The sequence below is a fragment of the Enoplosus armatus genome, chromosome 13, assembly GCF_043641665.1.
Source record: "Enoplosus armatus isolate fEnoArm2 chromosome 13, fEnoArm2.hap1, whole genome shotgun sequence".
Classification (NCBI taxonomy): Eukaryota; Metazoa; Chordata; class Actinopteri; order Centrarchiformes; family Enoplosidae; genus Enoplosus; species Enoplosus armatus.
Window position 1 is genome coordinate 2126652 of NC_092192.1, and position 22111 is coordinate 2148762.

Sequence of the window (22111 nt, forward strand, 5' to 3'; positions counted from 1 at the left end):
CTCCTCCTCAGACACACACACACACACACAACTTTCTGAGGAGGGAGTGAGAGGACAGGGGTGTTTCACAAATTACATGCAGACTTTTTGCATCAAGTGTCAGCCCCCCCTGCCTCCTCGTCCTCCTCCTCCTTCCTCACTTTGCTGAACTCTTAAGTCAAACACTCCCTCGGCATGAGCCATGACGGAGCGAACGCGTCCCACATGGGTTAGAAAGTCTCCAGAAATGCAGGTTTCTTTCAGTGGGAATATGTAACTGTTGAACGTATGGAATATGGCTCAGACCCCGGCGGTGAAAAGTCCTCTGCGGAGATCCTTCAGCGAGCACGTGAAAGACTCCACCAACAAGGCTTGGGATGTCTTCTGGAGGAGCGTGAGGGAGCGGCGGCTGTGGGGTGAGTTGGGGTTTGATGTGAATGTAGATTATTCAGCTGGTTGGCAGCTTGAAAAGTCTGCAGCAGCATCTTGGTGGCAGCAACATGATTCAAGAAGCTGATGTTAGGGATGGAAGATACAATTAAAAGCTGTTCCAGTTGATGTCATTTAATATTAGAATATCGATATACATCATTATAAAAAAGTGTAGTTAATAAGCTGTTTTGAGTTAAAATAAGCAGGTGGGGACGTCAGTCTTTGGCTACTCAAGTGGATTAAATATTTGACAATATCATTTTGCATCCATCTGTGAAGTTTTACTGACTGCCTCTGATGTTTTGTTGGTCAGGAGTTGCAGCTGCTGCCTGCATCACTTTATTAAATGTGGTCTTTAAAGGTTCTAATTGCATCACAGAAAAATACTGGAAGCTAACATTAAAAAAACATCCACTTGTGATCCAGTTGATCCTAAACAGTAGCTGACACTAACAGACACATGGCCGTGCTTCACGTTGCCTGAGGGAAACCTGATTGTTTTTAAAGTTCACATCTCTCCTGCAGCTAAAGTTCATTCATTAATACACAATTCAACTCTTCTGTGCCTTTCGGGGGTTACATTAAAGGTCAAGACTTTTTCAAAGACATGTAATGAAAGAGTTGGTGGAACCAGTGATGTCTGCTTAACTGTCAGTTGTAGTTGTTTCAGCCTTTTTGTTTGCAATGAAAGAATCTGTCACCGATGTCAGAGAGTGTCTCTTCAACGTGTCTTTAATAGTTTCTGGAAACATGAGCTGTGTCAGGCTTTGGCTACACAGGCGATACTTGCTGATATTATAGATATAATAACACCAGCCTTATCCTTCAGTATCTCTCGAATCACTTTTAAAAGCTGTTAATATATCCTGGTCAGCTCCTCCTTGTTTCTGTCCATCATACAGGCACCTCCACAAAACCACGAGCGTGTGAGCTGTAGCTGTGACCGATGAAGTGTTTCCCAGTGTTTGTTGCACGCTGTGAGGGTGACTCACGCGTTGTTGGGTGCAGGCGTCTGGCAGTGTTTCATCACTATTAACACAAAGCAGGTTTTAATATCGCTGAGCCTGGGACACACCGAGCCGCGTGCCATGGTGAGGAAATGGTGTGTGGTTAAGCCGAAGCTGCGGGGAATCGTTTTTGTTTTATTTTCCTGGAGGTAGATTTGAGGTGTGTGTGTGTGTGTGTGTGTGTGTGTGTGTGTGTGGGCTTGTTACTGGTTACTTGTGCCGTGAAGGTTAATTCACTGAACTGGCTGGAAAAATGTTAAGGTGACCCTGAAGGCGACACTTCACCTCCACCTGCTGCAGCCCAGCTGGTCTCAGGATGAGCGTGAGGGACTGTATGAATGTAAAACAGAGAGCTGTAGGTATGTTGTCACTGGAGAAAAGGAAACTCAGCATAGCAAACTGTGCAGGTTTAAATGAGCTGTAGTGGTTAACTGACATTTGAGACATTTGAAATCTTTTCACTTCATTTGTGGAATCATTGATATTTGATTGAAGTCATGACCTTGACTTCCTCTCGACCTCTGCACCGATTAAGGACGCCTGTTTGGAATTGTTCAGTTGTCATATATGTTAGCGTTGTTCTGTTTTTAGTTGCTAGCGTGATAGCTAGCCTCGTACTGCGACGCTATCTTGCCACTTGTGTTGGTGTGACTACAGGCCAAGGCTGGCTTTTTCAGGCTAGCTTGGGCTGTTACTTCTGGAACTTAAAAGCACATCAAAAAATCTGAGTGAAAATGAGATCATAAGAATATAAATTTGTAGTTTTACTTTATTTATCGTTTCTGCAGCACATTATTCAGCAGCTTTATGTTCCCTCCCTTTTGGGCCTTTTTTTAAATTTTCTATTATTATTATTATTATCAATTAATTGACTTTAATATTTTATGGACCATACCTGAGTTGTGGACTTATAGCTGTGAAAGTACCACGTGTGGATGCGCAGGGAGAGTCTAATATAGCAGAAAACAATGAGCCTAAAGGTCAACACACACCAGCAGTGTGACCTTGTTTCCTGTGTAAGCTTGTACACTGACAGTGGGTTCACTCTGATGACCATGTGGAACCTGTTTGTGACTGTAAAGCGTGCAGTGTAATGTGTTACTGATGAGCAGGTTTCTAAGCTGAGAGGCTTTGAGTCAGCTAACAGTTATCTTCAAGGGTTTAAATGAACTTCAGTGATAAACTGAAAAGTTGAGAGTTGAATAATCCCTCTGCAGTGTGTCAACGTCCAGACTCTCTGAGCGCTTCTTAAACCTCCAGGAATACCTCTGATTCTTTGACTACCTGTGTGTGTGTGTGTGTGTGCAGGCCTCTGAGTGTATGAATGAGTGTGTATGTGTGGGAACAGAATTTTTTTTTCCTGCGTGTGTGTTTAATTCAGACAGCTGGTTCTGCTTTTTCTGTGAGAGCTGATACCTGGCTCCAGCTGTGTGTACACTTACATCTGTGTGTGTGTGTGTGTGTGTGGATTAAATCAACATGTGACGTTAGAGCAGTCATGCTCACTGATTGGCTGAGATGGATTATGTAATCCCCTGATACATAATCCTGAACACACTCACACACATTTACACACAGCAGAGAGAAAAACAGAAAGAGGGAGAATCACAGCTGTGGTTTAGCATTAAATTGTGTGTATTTTACATACATTTCTGCCATGACCGTGGCTGTGCCACCGTGGCTACGTGATGACACACACTTTCCAAATCACTACCGAGACGCCGATTTGAAGAGGTGAAATATGTTCTTGACAGCCAAAACATCTTCGGGAAAAGAACCGGCATCTAGAATTTTCAACAATTTCATTTTTGTAGACTCCTATTAGCTATAACATTTTAGTCACCAGGTTCCCTGCAAAAACAAAAACTTTATCCATATTATCGACTGTAAGAGGAAAAGCAGCACTCCTGAAAGACACAGGCTCCACTGTTTGTTGAGGAGGTCCGTTCAGGTTGTGATAAACTGACGCCATCAGATATTGATATGATTTCCCTCCTGACTCTGTAGTTTCAAGCAAAGCATTTTAGTCACCAGCAGACCGCAAAGCAGACAGTAAGACCTCTGATATACTAAACTACACCGGGCGTCTGAGTACTCGGGCTGAACTGAACCTGGACTTGAGTCTCTCGTGAGGAGCGACGACGGCATTTAGCTGCGGTGCGAACACGACCCGAGAGAATCACCGCTCTCATCCTCGTTTCTGTCTCTCGCTGTTTGTCCTCCACTATTCTTTCATCACTCACTGAGCCTGAGTCTCTCCACCACAGGAGCATCCCCTGTCCTCCTTCATCAGCCCGTCCTAATATTTACTCCTCTGCTAAAAAGTTGTCATAACTCACAGCCCAAATACGGTCTTCCATTCAAACCTCCTCCAAACACGGTCTTTGCCAGACGCACTCTGTAAACTTTGACGTAACTTTTTCCTCACGCCTGGACGGACTCATCACCGCTATGACAGAAACTCAGATGTCACCGTCACAAGCAGATTGGAATTTACTCCGGAGGCGGAGACTACGAGTACAAATATCAAAAAAATGAATGAATAAGCAAGTGGGAGGACACTTTGATTCTATGCAGATTTATAGAGTTTCATAGACTTAAAGGGGTGTTCCTGAAGTCCTCATGTTTCCGCTCTTCAGCAGGAAAAAGACTTCTTCAGATTCTGTAATGTGACGGGAGGAGATTTGTTCAGGGTTTATAAGGCCACCATGCTGCGAGTCCACACAGCATCTGAGCTGAGTGTAGCATGAACTTTGCTTTTAAGACTTTTATTCCTGTAGAATGTCAACTAAAATGTGCAAAGAACTGCATTTAATCTCTGCACTTGGCGAGCGGTAACGGCAGCATGTCAGCAGCCAGGAAAGAATCTGAAGTTCTGCTGTGATTAGACTTTCTCTGGCGATCAAGTTTAATTATTCACAGGTAGTATCTGCAGGAAAGCAATGGCTGTTCAGTTTCTGATTCTCTTTTCAATGAGGGCAACATGACTCCAGAGTCTTTCTAGATTTGAGGCCAGGAATGGGAAGAAATGAACAAAATGGCCGTGACTTTTTATATTTTTGTAGTTTAGTTTTAATTTTGTTTGGCTGTTGATTAGTAAACACATCACTGGCTTTGTGATACTGGAGGAAAAATACATTATTTTAAATATGAGTGAATCCTGCAACAACAGAAAAACAGAAAAGACGGCACAGAAGCATCATTTCCTGTCGGAGCACTTTTCTTTGGAAAGGAGACCCAGAAGCCACCACTGTTTATTTCCATAAACAGACAACTAATTATACAACAATTTTACAGTTAAACAGCCACACATAATGAAGTGGTTCTTGAGGATAAAGATGATTGAAACTGAAAATGAGAGAGCAGAGAGACACCAAGGCACTGAGCCAAATGTGAGGGAAGGAATCAATGTGAAGGCTGGTGTTTATTCTGCACTGATCAGAGACGGGCCAAACTAAACAGCCAAGTGGGGAAACTGGGGTGGGAACCTGGGACACACACACACACACACACACACACACACACACACACACACACACACACACACAACACACACACAGTTCCTCCTCATGTCTCTGCAGCTTTGACTGAAAGAGGAGAACACACACACACAGACACAGTTTTGTGTTTGGTCTTGCAACTTGTGTGGTAAATTATTCTGTTTTGGGGCAGAATGAATGCAGAGTGTGTGTGTGTGTGTGTGTGTGTGTGTGTGTGTGTGTGTGTGTGTGTGTTGTTGTTTCTGTCGGAGCTGCAGAGGGACGTGAGGAAGAGCTCGTGTGACGGCGAATGAACCACAGGGTTTAAAAAAGAAAACAGTCTTTTCTCAGGACAGGTCTGGGTCATATCAGCAGTTATAACAGTGAGAAATCAGCGACCGGTGCCCCCCCCCCCTCGCTACAGTGAAGGACATCTGCTATGACCTTTAAGTGGTTTTCGGGTTTTCAAGTTTATTTTCCATTTATTTTTGTATGTAGGTGCACAGGATACAGGATATGACCAGACCAGTACCGAGTAGAGTTGAGCATACAGGGTTTAAGTTTCATGTTAGCGTTTAGCTTGCTAGCAACAGTGGCTCACCTGCTAGCCCCAGCCACTACATCACCAAGCTTTCATCACTTCCTGTTTCTCACGGATCCATAAATTGATTTTGGTGTACACTTTCTGGTATAACCAACTACAGTGAAGATGTGTGACTGTACGTCCCATGTGAAATCTATTTCTGTATGAAAGATGTTGAAAACACTGATATATTGTGTTATTAGTTGATCTACAGAGTAATTCAGTACATTTTCTGAGCTGTTTCTCTTTTAGTTTGGATGCGTTTTTAGTTACAGACTTGTGCATACTGGCATTTTCTTGTCATAGCTGCCTGAATTTCATCAGTAGTATTACCTCATCCGGAGCACTGGGACCACATGCCTTCCTTCCTTCCTTCCTTCCTTCCTTCCCTCTCCTCCTTTTTTCTCCATTCCTCTTTTTCTCTCTCTGTTCGCCTCCTCTGTCCTTCCCTTCTTTCCTTTGCTGCCACTCTGACTGAATTCATACGACAGGCTCAGGGGGGTGCTGAATGTGTGTGAGGGCTTTTTACTGTCCTGATAGAGGCTCCATTACAGTGAAAAAACCTTTCCAGATGGGAAGTGAAAAGAATCCAGCTGGAATAAAAAAAAGTAAGGATTCATATTTCAGGTTTCTCGACTCCGTCAGCCAAGAAAAGATTTGAAAATTGCCCTTTTTACCTATCGGTTCCCCCTTTGTATGTTTTCCTTCAGAATTCATGAATAATTTAAAGTATGGGGCCCTCCAAATAATATTTATCAAAAATTGTTTGATTTCTGAATATGCAATCTGTGAGTGGGAGAAGACGAGAATAAGAAGGAAGCAAGTCTTCCTGTTCAGAATGAGAATGACCAACTTTCAGCTTGGAGTTGAAAAGAAAATGTGTGTGTAATGCTGATGATGAGTCAGAAAGGTTTGCTGTGCCATTCAAGAGCCTGTTAACACCGGCATCGACCACATCTTCGATGTGAGTGAGCGTAATCGCTTCGGGGCAAATCGCAGAGAGCTTTGTGTTTTTTAACCTTTACGTATGTCCACAGAATGTCTGATGAGCAGGCGGAGGCGAGTCAACAAGCAGCTGGCAGTTTACCTTCGATTTCTGGTCCACACAAAAAGAGCAAAGGTTGTCATTCATGCACCCATTTTCCACCACTTCTCCATGTCTGCATCATGGTGGAGGCAGGCTGAGCAAGGTCGCCTAGACATCTTTGTGCCCAGTCTTTCTGGAGGATCCAGATCCAAACATCTAAGTCCAGTCCCCATCATCAACAGAAAATCAGCAGAAAATCATTATCACAAGTATATCATTTGCCCGTGTCCTCTACAGCGACACATTAAAAAACACATGGTTAAGGTTACAGAACAATCGTGGTCATATTTTAGAAAAACACAGTGTTGACTGTCAGTTGGTCCATTATTATGTTGACCCATCTTTCTGCCCCGACTTCCTCCCTAAGTGGACTTCTATAAACGTCACCTGACTTCCTGCTCTGCTCCCATCATAAGTACTACGACCTCTAGAGGGCTTCGCCACTTCAGACTAGACGCATGTCATCTTGGGGCCCTTGCTGAAGTGTATATCACATATCCATCGAGTGATAAATGAAGACTGTGTCTTTCGCGTCTGCATCCTCTTAAACATGACAGTCACCTACATTACTGCCGACGCTGCACTGCGCTCCATCGCACCTTCATCCATAAACAACCTGAGATACTCAAACTCCTTCACTTGGGGCAGAAACTGGTTTCCAACCAGAATGGGGGACCACTGCGTCAAACATCCCAACTTCTTCACCTGGCTTAACTTCTGCCAGAAAGGGCAGAGTGTTCACTGCTGACTTTTTAACAAGTTCATATTCAAGATTTTAAACTTTGATGTGACCCATCGTTCCTCAGAGTTTATCACTGAAATGTAGAAAAAGTAAGAAGCAATCCATTTTAACTGGGCAGGGTTGTAATTTAACTTTAATGACAAACGTGAGTCTAAAATGTTGAGTTACATACTGAGAAGTGAAAGCGTATACATCAGATTTTCAGGGTAAAAGACTTTAATCAGTATTTACAAATAAAGACCAGTCTCTGAATGAAACAGTGTACATGCGTACAGTGTTGAGGTGCTGTATTTCTAGGACTTGTCAGGGTCACATCCACTGAACACCACATCCTGTTTTTGCAGACCATGTGACCTCGAAGCTGAACTGCAGTTAAACTCAGCGAGCCCAGAGTTTGGTTTAATGGTTCGGTGGCTGAGACTGCCTTCGTCAAAACAGAGCGCTGACCCCCCCGACTCTGAATGGACGAGGCTGAGTGTAAATCCCGCAGCCTAATGAGCTGTGTGCTTTGTTTACAGCTGTGACCGGGCAGCGCAGCGCCGAAGACAACATTTATAGACTCTACTTCCCACAATGACAAAACGTTTTTTATGTTGCGCCGACATCGATCGCTTTCCTTTACTTTTACTGACTTTCAGCTGCCAATATATTTTAGGGTTGAACCTGTGTGGTTTTGGTACAGGATTCATTCAGGATTCAAACTGCCAGTATCAATGATATTTTCACTATTTTGGTGCCAGAAGTGGTGACAGAGTAGAAATCTGAGATGGAGCTGAGTGTCCTGCTCCAACGTCGCTCAACCTTTAAGTGTTTTGTTGGCATTTTCTGCATCTTAAGAAATAACAAGTCGGTCCAGTGCTCCAATCGCAATAACACACAACTGCTCAGTAGTGAAAGTCTCCTTAAAGGACACGTTTAAAGTCTAGTACGTTTGAACAATATCAAAGTAAAGGAAACAAACATACAGTTCATCATTAGTTATTTTAATACCTGACACATTATGTGATACGTGATACATTTAACTTCTGTGTTGCATCAGAGTGACATATTTAAAATGTCTTCTGCAACATTTTATACACATTTCTCTCCAAAATTCAGCCCGACATATTTGGTATCTTGGTATCTAGAATTTGATATAAGTTTTGAACATTTAAGTAAAGTTTGTCCACACAACATCGGTAACAGCTGACCCACCGGCAGGTCGATGAGGTTAAAAAACAGCAGCCTGTGTCTCCACAATGAAGTACAATGAAAAGCACCTGAGGTTGTATTAAAGCAGCGCGGGGACGCGGCTTTGAAAAGGAAGCAGAGTGAAAAGAGGAAAAATATGCTGTCGGCAGAAGCCAGAGTCCCATATTCCACAGTATTTATTGTGTTGGTTTTATTATCTTGGAGGAAATGTGCTTTAGCAGCTTCCAAAGAGAGCAGGGAGGGGAGGGGGAGGCCACCCGAGAGCCACAGAAAGACCCAAAACGGCTGCTTTTCTCATCACCTCGCTGTAGGTTTTCAGAGAGGAAGGGTGTGGCAGTAAACCAGAGCACAGTGGAGGAAAAGCACTTATCTGAAATGATTCTGCTCTCTTGGAGCAGCAGGGTGTCCTGTGGCTCAGATAGTCTGTTTATTAAAGGCAGACAGACAACTTTCCATCTTGAGGCAGAAACCTTTCTGCCACTTTCAATGTAGTTTAACTCCCTTCATTCATGGCATCCTCCTCTTTGTCATTCTTCCTGAAACACCAGTTTATTTATGTATGTAGGTGCGCAGCTACACCGCGAGCTAAAGGTTGAAGACAGTGGACTGCCTCTGAGGCTTTCACTGGAGGGAAATCTGAAACTGCAAAGATTGGACAACAGATTCAGTGATGGTGATTACACATCAGGAAGTGATAAACAAGAGTTAGGCCAAAGGTACTCTGAGAATAAGGAAACTGGCTACACAAAAGTAAAGTTCACTGAGGAAGCACAACATAAAACACTTCTCTGACTCAGCAAAAACTGAACAAAACAAGTGTCATAAATAATTATTCCGCAGCTTGTTGCTTTGGATTGTACAGATGTCCGTGATATTCTCCTCTGCAGTTTTTCATTTATTTCTCTAACCTCAGAGCCGTTGTGAGTTGAGACTGAGAGCTTCGTCCTCTCCGAATGATATTCGATTCAGACGCTCTTCAACTTGTGCCAGTTTCAGCCACTGGGAAATGAAAATCCACTAACTTTTTGTTTTACCCGTCAAACCAAATCATCCCGTGCCTTTTGGTGCTCATAAACTGATTAGCTCGTCTTGCTGTAATTAATCCCTCACGCGCCTCGAGTGTTATCGTTCTACTTCCTGCTGATGATTTGTGGTGTGTTGTATGATGTGTGTCGCTCGTGATGTGAGCTTTTGTTACTTTCAGTCCTCTTCAGTTCATGCAGAGTTTCACAGCCGCTGTTGTTTCACAATAAGAGCTTCCTGCAGCACGTGTGTGCCTGAATGGAGGTTGTGTTCATTTTCATGTCTATGAAAACTCCCTGGATTCAGTCATTATTTACGTATATGTGGCAGAATAACTTTACATACTGCTTCCCGGGGGGAAGAAAAAAGGCTGTTCATTTCTTTCTAGCTACTTTTCCAATCTTGTAGGAGGACACATGATAACGGCGCAGGCGACAAATTGGTTGGGACAATGCAGGACAGCAGCATTGTGTCGCTGAGGCGGGCGGCAGCAGGTCATCTCGCTCAGCGTTGCTCCCAAACAGACCTCATTTTCCCTTCTGTTCGAGTTAGCGTGCTCGCAGTCTGCTGCTACTGAGGAGCTTCAATCTCTGAAAAACACTGCCTTTTTACATTTTGTTTTTCTCATTTATTAAAAATGTAGTAAAGATGGATGGATGGCTCTGCTCACATCGTACACACTGCGGCCAAAGCATTGAAAAGATATACGCTTACTACTGTTTACTGTTTCTTTAAGAATATCAACTCAATTGATTGTTTTAGAGTTGAACTGTCTGATGGATGGTCAAAGTCCAGGACTCAACCTTTAAAATGACGCTGAAATGTTTTCTAAATGGTTCATCTACAGTTTGAGTTCGGTTCTGTGTTTTTGCTGCATGTGAACCCAAAATAAAACTGAAGTTGTTCCATAAGGAAACAGCTTCATTCAGAAACTGCCGGATATGAAATGAACTCAGCGGCCATGTGTGTGTTGTGGAAGTGACTGTCAGAATTTCATTAGTCCAAAATGTGATTTTTGACCTTCGCCTCTTTCTATCATTCTCACATTCTCACATCTTTCTTATCTGAGTGCACAGCTCTCCAGAACATCTTCACATCCCAACAGTCAACACACTGCCTGCTCAGCCTCGAATGAAACAGGCTGAAAGAGTCAAAAAGTTCAACAGTTCATAACGTCTGTGCATTATTATGTTTAGTTTAGTTTTTGCCTTCAACATAAACCCATATGACTGATCTCTCAGATGCTCAGATGCTTCACCCCACTGTGCATCAGGGCGTTCTGCAGACCACCAGCCTTTCAGACGTCACTAAACGTCTCTTGAATTTCAACAGCACAGCAGTTAGTGTTGTGTGGCATCCCTGCCAAAGACAATCTGCAAGCTTCGCGTGTGTTTTTTATGTTGAGTCTTTATTTCAAATTGCCGTGACAGTTGACACTTCGACTTTTGGTGTCCTCTGTGTGGCAGTATTAATGTCCCGCTTCCTCTTCATTACTGACGTGATTCCATGAAATGTAAACAGGTTGATTTAAGTATATCAACACAACATCGACATATTGTCAGCTTATGAAGTTCATATGGTGAAACTAAGCTACATAAGCATTCGTTTAGAGTCATATTTCTGGCCACCGGACGGACCGAAGTCCAATATTCACTCTCCTTTTGGTGTTCAGCAACTCATGAGAAAAATATGTCGCCCTTTAGCTTCTAAATGCTCCACTGTGTTCACTGACTTGTTGCTAACTGTGTATTTCTGCCATTTGGTGCTGGGCAGGTGTAGCGTATTGTGGGTTTAACAGAGCTTGTTTGCTGTAAACAGCTGCGACTGGAAATTAGGTTGATGAGTGGTGAGAGTGAATCATGCAGTAAGTTGCCAAAACAATGAGCTGAAAGTTGCTGAAACACGTCGTAACATCAGGTTATACTTATTTGCACCACATGTCACAGTGCAGGTAGTCATCTGATGTTTTGTTAATAAGGAAATATTGATCAGTGCAGTTTAATTCAGCCACTACAGCCATTCTTCTGGTGAGGATGGTCTTAATTTGGCCTCTCTAGTGCTCTGCAGACCTCTTGTATAGCTAATGTTGCCCCTTTGGCAGTCAACATAATGTGACCCACCACTGAAGCAGAGTCTATAATTCTAAAGAGGGTACTTCTGAGCCCTTTTCTATAAGTTGTCCAGGTCCTGTATTTAGTCTTATGCATTTTTCATGTCAGCTTGACCACCTTTGTTACGTAGGTTCGACTCTCTGATGTCCTGATTGGTTGGTACAGAGTAAAAGGTTAATGGTTTAATCACGTAGAGAAACTGCAAATGAAAACATCTCATCACAGGTTGACCTTTAATATGCTAAAAACAAACAAACCATGGTTGTTTGGGGTTTTATGGTTCACGGTAACGTATTTTAGGGCCGAACCTAACCTCATTTAGCATCATGCCTAAAACATAAAAATGTAAATAATGTTTTTCTCAGTTTGCTTCCGTTCAGCCTTGAATGGGTTTTGGTCTTTCTGGGATTACTCCTGATCATTATGTGCATCAGGAAATCATTCTGTGTGTGAGAAGACTGTCAGTCATTCAACACTTCAAATGTTCTCTTCTCTATTCTTAAACACTTGAGTGTGCAACAGGGAGGCTGCAGTTCATACATGTATTCATGTGTTGTGAATGTGTAGTGAAGTGAGAGTGTGAAACTCGTTCCTGCCCACTGATAAACGTCTCGCTGCCACTGCAGGACTCACTTGTTTACACTGTGCAAGTCTATCATGATGCGTCTCAAACACTGCTGTCATTTCATCAGATGTTTACATACATGTGTGCACATGACAGTCAGAGCATCAAACATGTATAATGTTCAACATCAGTAATGTTCAATATTCAGTGATATAAAGCTGGTTCACTAGTCACACTTGTGCTCCAGAGTCTGTGTGGTTGGATTATTATAACTGGCACTGCAGTTATTAAATGCACTGCTAGAGTGACCATTCAAACATGTTGATGCCCTCTGTGCTCATATGGTGCTCCACCAATTCTCCCTGCACTCAGAATTCATGAATAAATGTCTGTCTGTTGTCCATAAGATATCATCGATCTCTGATATTAGACGTCTTTCAGGAGTTATTTTAAGATGAAGTCGCTTTGTTTAAAACTTGAGTGTTCTTTGTAGCAAGAGAGGCAGATGAGTAAAGTATAAAAACCCAGTTTGTGATTTCCTACATTTCCCAGGAAAGAACTAATGTCTCTGGAGCTCTGCGAGGCTGAACGTGGGTATGGCGGTGCTTTGCGCTAAATGCTAACATCGGCATACTAACATTCTCACAATGACAATCCTAACATGATGATCTTTAGCAGGTATAAAGGTTACCGCGCTAAACCATCTTAGTTTAGCGCATTAGCATGCTAACATTTGCTAATTAAACACAGTACAGTTGAGAATGATGGGAATGTCATTGGCATTTGGTCACAAACAAAAGTATTGGAACATTTTTAGATTTCATTTCATTTTCATTTCATTACATTTCAAAAATGTAAAGTTAAACAGCTGCAAATGTGAACCTCATGATGGCGCCAGAGTCCTCAGGACAGTTTTGTGCCAGTCCATCCAGTGGTTGTTGAGATATTTCAATGCTGGTGGCATTATAAGAAAAGCCAGCGGATCACCAAAGTCATTAGGATTCATCCTCTGGGCACCATGAATGGTTGCACCAAATTTCATGAAAATCCATCCATTAGTTGCTGAGTTATTCCGGTCTGACATCTGACGATAAAATTACAAAGTCAGTTGTTCTTTTTTTACTTCGTATGTTATAAAATGTTAAGCTGCCCTTCACGTTGTTGTCATGACATGATGATGTTGTAGCTTTGATCTGTTTGTCTGACATCGCTGATTATAAGGGTGGATATTTAATATGTGTGTAAGTGTATTAAACCTTCCCCGTTGTATGAACATTTTAAATCCCGACCTTGTACAGTGGGTCATTTTAGACATGTTATCTGATTTGCATTGCTGTTGTGAAAGGGGTTTTTCAAAGCCAGTAGTTTTTTCTCTCATGCATGTAGACTCATTTGTGTAGACTGTTCACATGCACATTCAGATGTTTTATTACAGCTGTGCCCCCCCCCCCCCAGGAAGATCTTTACTGTGGCTGATGGGTACTTTGGTGGCTATGTGTCTTCTACCTGCTTGTGTTACTGTCATTCACATCATCACAGGACTTTCTCTGGTTTTATGGCTTCATTCTGAAACCGCTAACTGATGAGCAGATGCTAAATGGTTCTCAGAAACAGTAAGTGAGCATCTATATTCACTCGGTGTCTGATGGTGTGTGTGTGTGTGTGTGAGAGTGTGTGTTTGAATGACTGCGACAGGATTGGCTGTCTGACAAGCAGCTCTGTTGTTAAGGAACTTCTCTGGTCGAGTACAGACTCTCACGTCAAAGAGCCAGAAGCCTTATGGCCCTAAAAGGAGTCGGCCTGTCGGGCAAAGACGAACGTCTATGGTCGGGTTTGTGTCTGGACGAAGGCTCCCCCTGAACCTGGCATCTTCATTTCATTTCTCAGCTGGAGGCTGACTGGCTTCGCTGTGTTTGTCGTGACTTGCTGCTTTCGTGACCTTTGAAATTAGTCGCATATAATGAGGGCTCATTACATTCTGTTCTTATTTTGTCTAAAAAGGAAATTCATGTTGAATGTTTGATGAATCTTGGGGAAAAAATTGTGTAAAAATCCAGGTGAAATATCAGCAGTGCAAATCCTCTTTTCTTGTTTTTCACTCTATATTCCTTGTAGCACACGATTCAAAGTTTGTGAACCTGAACCCGTCATTTTTGAAACCGTCTGTTTCAATCTGACACGCTGGATCTTATTGGCTTTTCTGACTTCCATGTGCACCAAGAAAAAAACAATAACCTTGTGATGTTTGAGAACAATACTGGTGAACCAAAAGTTAAAGCTTCTGAACGTTCACAGGTACAGGTAACACAGGTAAAGTCAACACTGCTGGAGAAAGTCAGTGTGTGTGTTCATGGTAATGAAGAAACCAGTGCAACAGTGAGGCTCACTGTGTTGACTGAAAACAACAGGTCACTGGTTGGTTTGGGCAAAATCAAACAAATAATGAAATAAATAAATAGTGAAAATTCAGGCTAGTAAACTTGAGATCTCTGTAATACAAGAAACAACAAAAACCATGTTATCCTTTTCATGATGGCCATGTTTGCTTGTTGTTTGTCTTCTTGATTAAACTTTCTGACCAGTATAAATCCTGGTATGTCCGTGTTCTTGACTGCATCAACATTTTTTGAAAATGGCCCCTGCTCACAACTGCAGTGTCAAAAAATTGACAACAAAAACAGCAGCAACAGAAATCCACTGTGATGGACGACCTACAGCAGCGCCTCCCTGCAATGCCACTGCAGCCCCCAGAAGGGCCAAAACCACAGTTTGAGAACCACCAACCTACCTGTAGAGTATATATGAAATGTAGGGAATCCATCTAAAAAGTGGCTTTAAAATGGTCTGCAGTGATGTAATGTATACAGTTTGTTTGTTTGCTAAAACATGCAAATCCAGTGGCATTTAAAAAAGCATTATGCAGATTTCATTATAAATCTTACCAACAGCTCTGTGGCTGTCCCATTGTGTCCTGATTAGACTTTGTTTCATTGCACGTGTTCATTTCTTAATGTTAAAGAAGACTGATGATCATTTTCTCTATTACATTACGCTACATTCTTATTCCCAAACCTGGCGTTTTATAACTCCGGGTTGCCCAAATCATCTGTCTTCAATAATGAGTTTGTTTTGATGCCGACAGTCGATTTGTCAGAGTTGCTGTGTGAGGTTGTAAGGTCCTCATTTACCTGGAGGACACTGTCTACCTGTCTGAGCCCAGCTGTGCCAGACTGATTCCTCGAGACGGCAAACAACAGCTCGCAGTTTTAGTTAAAGAGCTCGGCTGTGGCCCTGAGCGTTTTGCATAAAGTGAGACTCTAATCCGGCTGCGTTTCATTGTTACTCATTCAGAAAACCTCCAGAAGCTTCTCTGTTACACTGGGAACAATTACACAACTCCCTCTTAGCGCTATAATAAATCATCTATCATGCATCATTCTCAGCTAACAGCTCTTCTGTGATTGTTGTGTTAAATCACTGCAATTCAGAACTGTGTTGTCTCCCAAATAAGCAGCTACCAGATCATGTCCTGTAAGTTCTGACTCATGGCTTGAAAGCAAGGTGCTGCCTGTCTTTGTCTCGTCTCTCTGGAGAATGTTACAAGATGACAGCAGTCGCACAGAAAGAGTGGAGATTTCTTTTGTGGCTGTAGCTGTAAACTGGACAGTACGGCTCCCACATTAATCCAGTCGCTCTTTTTGGAGTCCTGTGATACCGACGGCTGAGGATTACTCGTCTCCCGCTGCGTCGTTGGCTCCCGCCGCTCGTCGGGGTGGCTGCGAACCCCTCCGCCGATTCATCTTCATGCAGCGTGAATGTGGTTGCTGCTGATAAAGCGGAGATGCAGCACCGGCGTTGTTCCCCTCGCGGGGCAGGAGGAGGAGGTTCAGACACAAAGGATAGGGGAGGGGGAGGGTGGGTTCGAGGTCCAGTGGTGCGGCTGAGTCCTCGGCGCCATCTCGCTTTCATCACCCACCTCGGTTTTGTCACCGGCTCCTCTCTCAGTCCCTCTTTTCCTTTTGACTGTCTGCCTGCCACTGCTCCACCTGTTAGTTTCCTCTCCTCTGCTGCTCCACCTGTTTATTGCCTCCTCCATTTTCCCATCTGTCATCTTCTCTTCATCATTAGTTTCACCTTCCTCTCTTTTCCTCACCCACTGATTGAGGACACCCAGATGAACTCATCCCCAGATGAACACACAGCAGACATTTTGTAGTCAAATGATGTTGTTGCTTATTTAGCATTTGTAAAGCGCTGATTATAAAATATAAAACTGTTGATAAAAGCCCTCTCTGCTGGAGAAACACTCTCAAAAATAGATAACTTAAAATCACATTGACACCAGTTCTATTCCACATATTCTGAATGTCATCCAGAGTACTGAGTGCTCATGTAATAATGCAGTAATGACTGCTGAGTACTCCGAGTCTTTTAGCTTCCCGTAGATGTCAAGTTTATCTCTGCAGACCAAACACACTGTCAGCTTCTCTCTCAAAATGTGCATGCAACCAAAGGAAAGTCCCAACCCTTCGTCTCTAACAAGACCGACCCCACTGGAGCCCCCCCTCAGACTCTCCATGGACCTCCACAACCTGCACGGCGAGGGTGACCAACATCCTCATCTTCATTATTTAGAGTATGCAATGAAAAGAACTGAAAACTGGTTGGTGGTTCTCAAACTGTGGGGTTGGACACGTATGTTATGTTCTTCTTCACTGTTTACCTTCTACAGCGCGAGTAAACAAGCTAGCAAGTCTACGGAAAATTAGCCGACTGATGTCCTCGTCTGGGTTGTAGCGGCTCGTCAAGAGTCTCCCTGTCTTTGTCCTGAGACAGTGTTAGCATAGAAGCTATCAGCCTGAATACAGGACAAAACTGAGTGTCACGTATGTTTATTACGCTGGATCTTTAAGTAAACTTCACTTTGATGACATTTTTCTTCGTTCTGTAGTTTTTCGAGGTTTGTGTTTCAAAACCATTTGAGGATGAAGGTGCTAAAAATGGATCCAAGGTATGTTCTGGAGTCTTTTCACCGCTTGAAACACAGGAAGTGCAGGACAGGAGAAACTGACAACCCCCTCATTTTGAATTGGACACCCTGGGGGGCCCTTGAGGACCCCTGGGGGTCCCTTGATCTCTAATTTGCTACCTTCTCTCACTCTGCTCACAACGTTGTGAGTTAGCTGTGTTAAAACCAACACAGCTAACTTCAAGACAGCTTTATTAAAAACAAAACAAGATGTTCAGCTGAGCCATGTGTTTCAGTGTGTGTGTGTGTGTGTGTGTGTGTGTGTGATTGCGTGTTCGGTAATGATCTGATATTGTTTTTATAGGTTTGTTTTGCAGTGTGTGTGTGTGTGTTTGAGGTTAGCAACAATAGGCCTGCAGGGATTGAGATGTGGGGGGAGAAAAGAGAGAGAAAGCCCAGCCAAGAGGCTCCATATCTGCCAGGCAGAGGATGGAAACACAACACACACCGCAGCCAAACACACACACACACACACACACACACACACACACACACACACACACACAGTGTTGCAGTGCTTTGTTGCAGACTCACCTCTGCTGAACCCTCTGAGCTACGAGAAAAAAGAAAAATCAGGATCTGTGACTCTTGTCTTATTGAACATCTTAAGGACACACACACACACACACACACACACACACACACACACACACGTACACACTCACCTCCTCCTCTGAAGATTATCCTCAAATCATGAACTCTTAAAAAAGATGCTGCCCCAGCAACTTTTTTTTGGAGGAAGTCAACCTGCTACTCTCACCGTCTCTCAGACCAGACCCCTCTGTTAGGCGACATTCAATTTGCAGTTAGCCCGTTTTCCATTTGCAGTTAGTTGGCTAAATGTGAGACTCCAGGGATCTGAGGAGCAGAGTGAAGTTGAGCTATTGTTGTGGCGCTTCATTACTTAACTTTTCCCTCGTGGAGACAAAATTTGGCGAAAATGTGGAGTTTGGTGAGTTGAGAAATTTGGCAGCGGAAGTTTGTTCTAAACTTATTGAGTGACCTTTTCTCTGCTGGTGTGGAGGTATGTAGAGTTATTACATGGCTGTTGCTGTTAAGGTCTCTTCTGTCTGTTGATATAAAATGTCTGAATGAAAAGCTGCAACAACAAGGAACTAAAGAAGGGCCTTTTTTATTTATTTATACATTTATTTATATTATTATTTGTTTTAAGCCGGACATTTACACATAAATCCAGTCAGTTTTAGAATTTCTAACAGTAAACAACTTTATATTGAGTGTGTACACATAACTTACTGTTGTGTTTGTGTGTAAATGCTTCACATAATATATGAAACTGCGAAAAGAAACAAAAACAAACAGAAACAGCAACTGACATAAAGTTGGTCTGATTAGATTTTTGATTATAAATTCTAACCTTAAAATGTTGTATTAGGTTCATTTACATATAAGAGGTGACAGATGCCCTGAAGTTCATTAAAAACAATATCTCTGCAGCATGCAGCTCAAACGGTCTTCACTTCGGACGCTTGACACTCAGGTGATGGAGGGTGTCAAATGTTTCGAGGGCTGTAACCAACTCAGAGTTTTGTCAGTTGAAACGGATTCTCTAGACTATCAAGCAACACTTTCTTAAACTGCCAGATTTTTGAACAGGGTTCGGCGGTACGTTCAGGGTGACAGCGACGTTCGATAATATAGTAAACAAGCCAAGTTAGCCCTCCGAGCTAATGCATGCTAATTATGCTAACGACAGATCAGAAACGTGTAACAACACTTTTTGCCGACACTAGATATCAAACCAAAGCCAGAGACTACGTCACATTAAGTTGCTGTGAGCTGTAAATTCACCAGGAACCGGGCAGACGATTCGAATCCTGGACTTTCAGGGGGGCGCCCTAGTTGTTTCAGATCAAAAAGCCCTCCAAGTCCCCTTGGGACTTTGGGCTACATAAATAAAAAACGACTTGATTTTATTCGACCAATCCAGAAGGGACAAATCTAAATTGTCAGACAGGAAGTCAGGCCATAGTGAAGGGACTTCGACACAAGTGAGATGTTGCGCTCTCTCTGCACTGCTGCGTTTTAATAAACAAACTGGCTTCAGGCTAATGACACTGTTAGAGCTGCTTAAAAGGTCCATCCAACAAATCCATCGTGTCATTACCATATTCATTTTCACTTAGTAATATAATTACCATGAAGGCAATCATCGGGAGGACAGGCGGCTCACACCTGCCTGTTCACAGCCACGCTTTGGGGTCAGACGTGCTGGACTGCTTTATGCGAAAGGTTTCACTTTACAATGATAATTAAATGAATGTATTTATGGAGACTTGTCGTTATCTGTATGCTGCTGCAATCACCTGAGAAATAAACAGCTTTCTTCCTGTCCCATTATGTGAGCTGCACAGTGTTAACTTCAATCTCCTCAGAGCAGATAAACTGGCTGTTGTTAAATCTTTTTAGGGGATTTATGGTGTTTATTTCTAGATGACCTGAAGGTCTGGTTCACCTGTTCATGGTTTCATTATTTACAGAGTAGAATCATTTAATTTTAATTAATCAGATGACTACGTGACCTTTTTTATGTGCACCCTCGGAAACGTATGAGGTCTTGTGGTGTGTTTTGTTAAAACGGCAGTTCTCACATTCTGGATGTGTGTTTTTGTTGTTGGCTGGTGTTTCCGCCTCTGATTCAGAGCTGGCAGCTTTTAAAAGCATCGCACAAACTCCACCCAGCTGCTCCACCACCACCTGGCCGGGAGCCTTCCAACAAGCGCTCCCGTACGTGTGTGTGTGTGTGTGTGTTATTGTGTTTGCATCCGTCTCTTTGTTTTTCTGAGTCTAAACAGTCCTACTTGTGTGTGTGCGTTCATGTTAATACATCAGACAATATGCAGATGTGAGCGTCACATTATTTATAACTATAAATAACTCTGTTCCTCCTGTGAGGTCGGAGTTAAAAGCTCGTCTCCGATAGTTTTCTGGGACTCATAAACTCATTCGGTTTATAATTGGATTTGATTTCATTCCAAACTGAGACGTCCACAATTATAAAAATGTGACGACTCCTTTAAAACTTTGATTGCTGGCATGAAAACCTACAACTCATTATTGAGCAGCTATTAAAATGTCCAGCTTTAGACGTCTGTGTGAATATGTATGTTGTTTTTGAAAGGATACGAGCATCTTCATAATCGCTGTCATAACCATCAGCCTCATCGTTGTCTCAGATGTGCGCAGCGTCTCCGGTAATGGACGGAGAAATTCAATAAAAGAGTTACCCTTAATGTAGCCCACCATCTGTTACAGCCAAAATCCTGATTGTCATCATCATCAGTGAATAACAGAAAACGACCAAACAGAGTTGGCCGCTGCCCAGCAGGAGTCAGATTTGCTCTGCCTCCAGCCTGTTAACACAGCAGACAGAGCTTTATTTAATCTGAAACAGAGGAACAACAAGAGGAACACTTGAATTAAAAACCACATATTCCAAACAAGTCTTGATGGGACGAATAATCGAATGTGTGATAGATGATCATCGCTTCATGTTGAAGCACATTTTCAAGTTGTAGAGTGAAAATGTATAAATAACCAGATGATCCAACATGAAGAGCCACTTTTCATCACATTTCTACCAAGTCAGTCCGAGCTTAAGGTTCAGTGAAGCTAGCGGTATGCTAAAGAGCAGCACACGAGCATCGTTGTATGTAAGCCAACACCAGCAGCATCAGCTTGTCAGGGTACACCACTGTCCCATATTCTACCTTCTCATTCTAAAATCCTGTCTCATAGTATTATAAACTGCTGTAACTCAAACTGGATCGAAGTGTACCTGAAGCAACACCTTCATCTCAGACCATATTCTGTATATAAAGATGGCCGACGCGTCTCCGCTTCCTCCCGCTGTACAAAACTGAAGCCAAACTCTCCCGGATACGGCCGCTGCCATCTTGCGCTGGTGACTTCATCTGGAGCCAGTGGTGATGAGCCGCGGTGCGAGGTCCCGCCCACGCAGCACACCACAGTCAATCTCATCTGTCAATCATGATGTCACACACCCTTTATCTAGCGTCAAATAACTAATTCAGACCAAACTGATCAGAAAAATGAACACACCATCTTTAGGAAAATGTATTTGAAGTGCACTTTGATTTTTTAGTTTGGCCCATGTCTCAGCCACTAACATGGAGGGGGCGGGGCTTATGACCTATAGGGGGGCGATCGAGACGTTTTGGCTTCACGTTCGGGGAGCTGTCATGTCATCCATCTTTATATACAGTCTGTGTCTCAGACCCTTGAGGTTTTTGAATGCGGGGCCATTTTCAGTCTGAGGGGGCTAAACACAAGGCATGATGGGTAGTGTGTTCTTTTGTACAGCAGAGCTGCAGAGAGTGACTGAGGGGAAGTAAAGCGTCTCCAGAGTTTTTTTCTCTTTAGCTCATATTTGTTTGCTTTGTCTTTTCCTCCCTCCGTCTCTTTCTCTGGCTATTTCTCTTCATCTGATACATTTTCTGGTCATTGAGAGTCCTTCTGGTGTCCATCTTTCTCGCTGCTTCTTTCTCTTTCTCAAGTAGCGACCATTAAAGTTGCATTTTTTTTCCTGCTAACAGTGACAGATATATAAAAAACAGACATTCAGTACTTTCCTGTGTTTTTTTCTCCCTGTTTGCCTACTTTTTAATTCATAACTACTGTATCAGACATCCTCCCTCCTCTATAGCCAGTCCAACAACATGGCCCTGAACTAAATGAACTGGTTGTCCCGTGATTGTCCTCTTTCCTCGCCCTTGATGACTAGAAAGAGATGTTCCTGACTGAAGCAGCAGTGCAGTCCTTGCTGGTTGTGTTTTGTTCTGGAAATCTGTCGGGTCTCCAATCGATGACTCTGTTAGAACCTGACTGGTCTGCTCAGAGCC

General features: G+C 42.9%; 1 protein-coding gene across 1 annotated transcript in view; it reads left to right on the top strand.

Moving 5' to 3' along the window:
• The first annotated feature begins 274 nt into the window (after window positions 1–274).
• LOC139294906 (rho GTPase-activating protein 7) overlaps window positions 275–22111 on the top strand; it is an 88301-nt gene continuing 66464 nt past the window's right edge. Inside the window, exon 1 of the mRNA XM_070916894.1 lies at window positions 275–395. Coding sequence (XP_070772995.1) covers window positions 275–395 — 121 coding nt within the window. The remainder of the gene's footprint in view (window positions 396–22111) is intronic.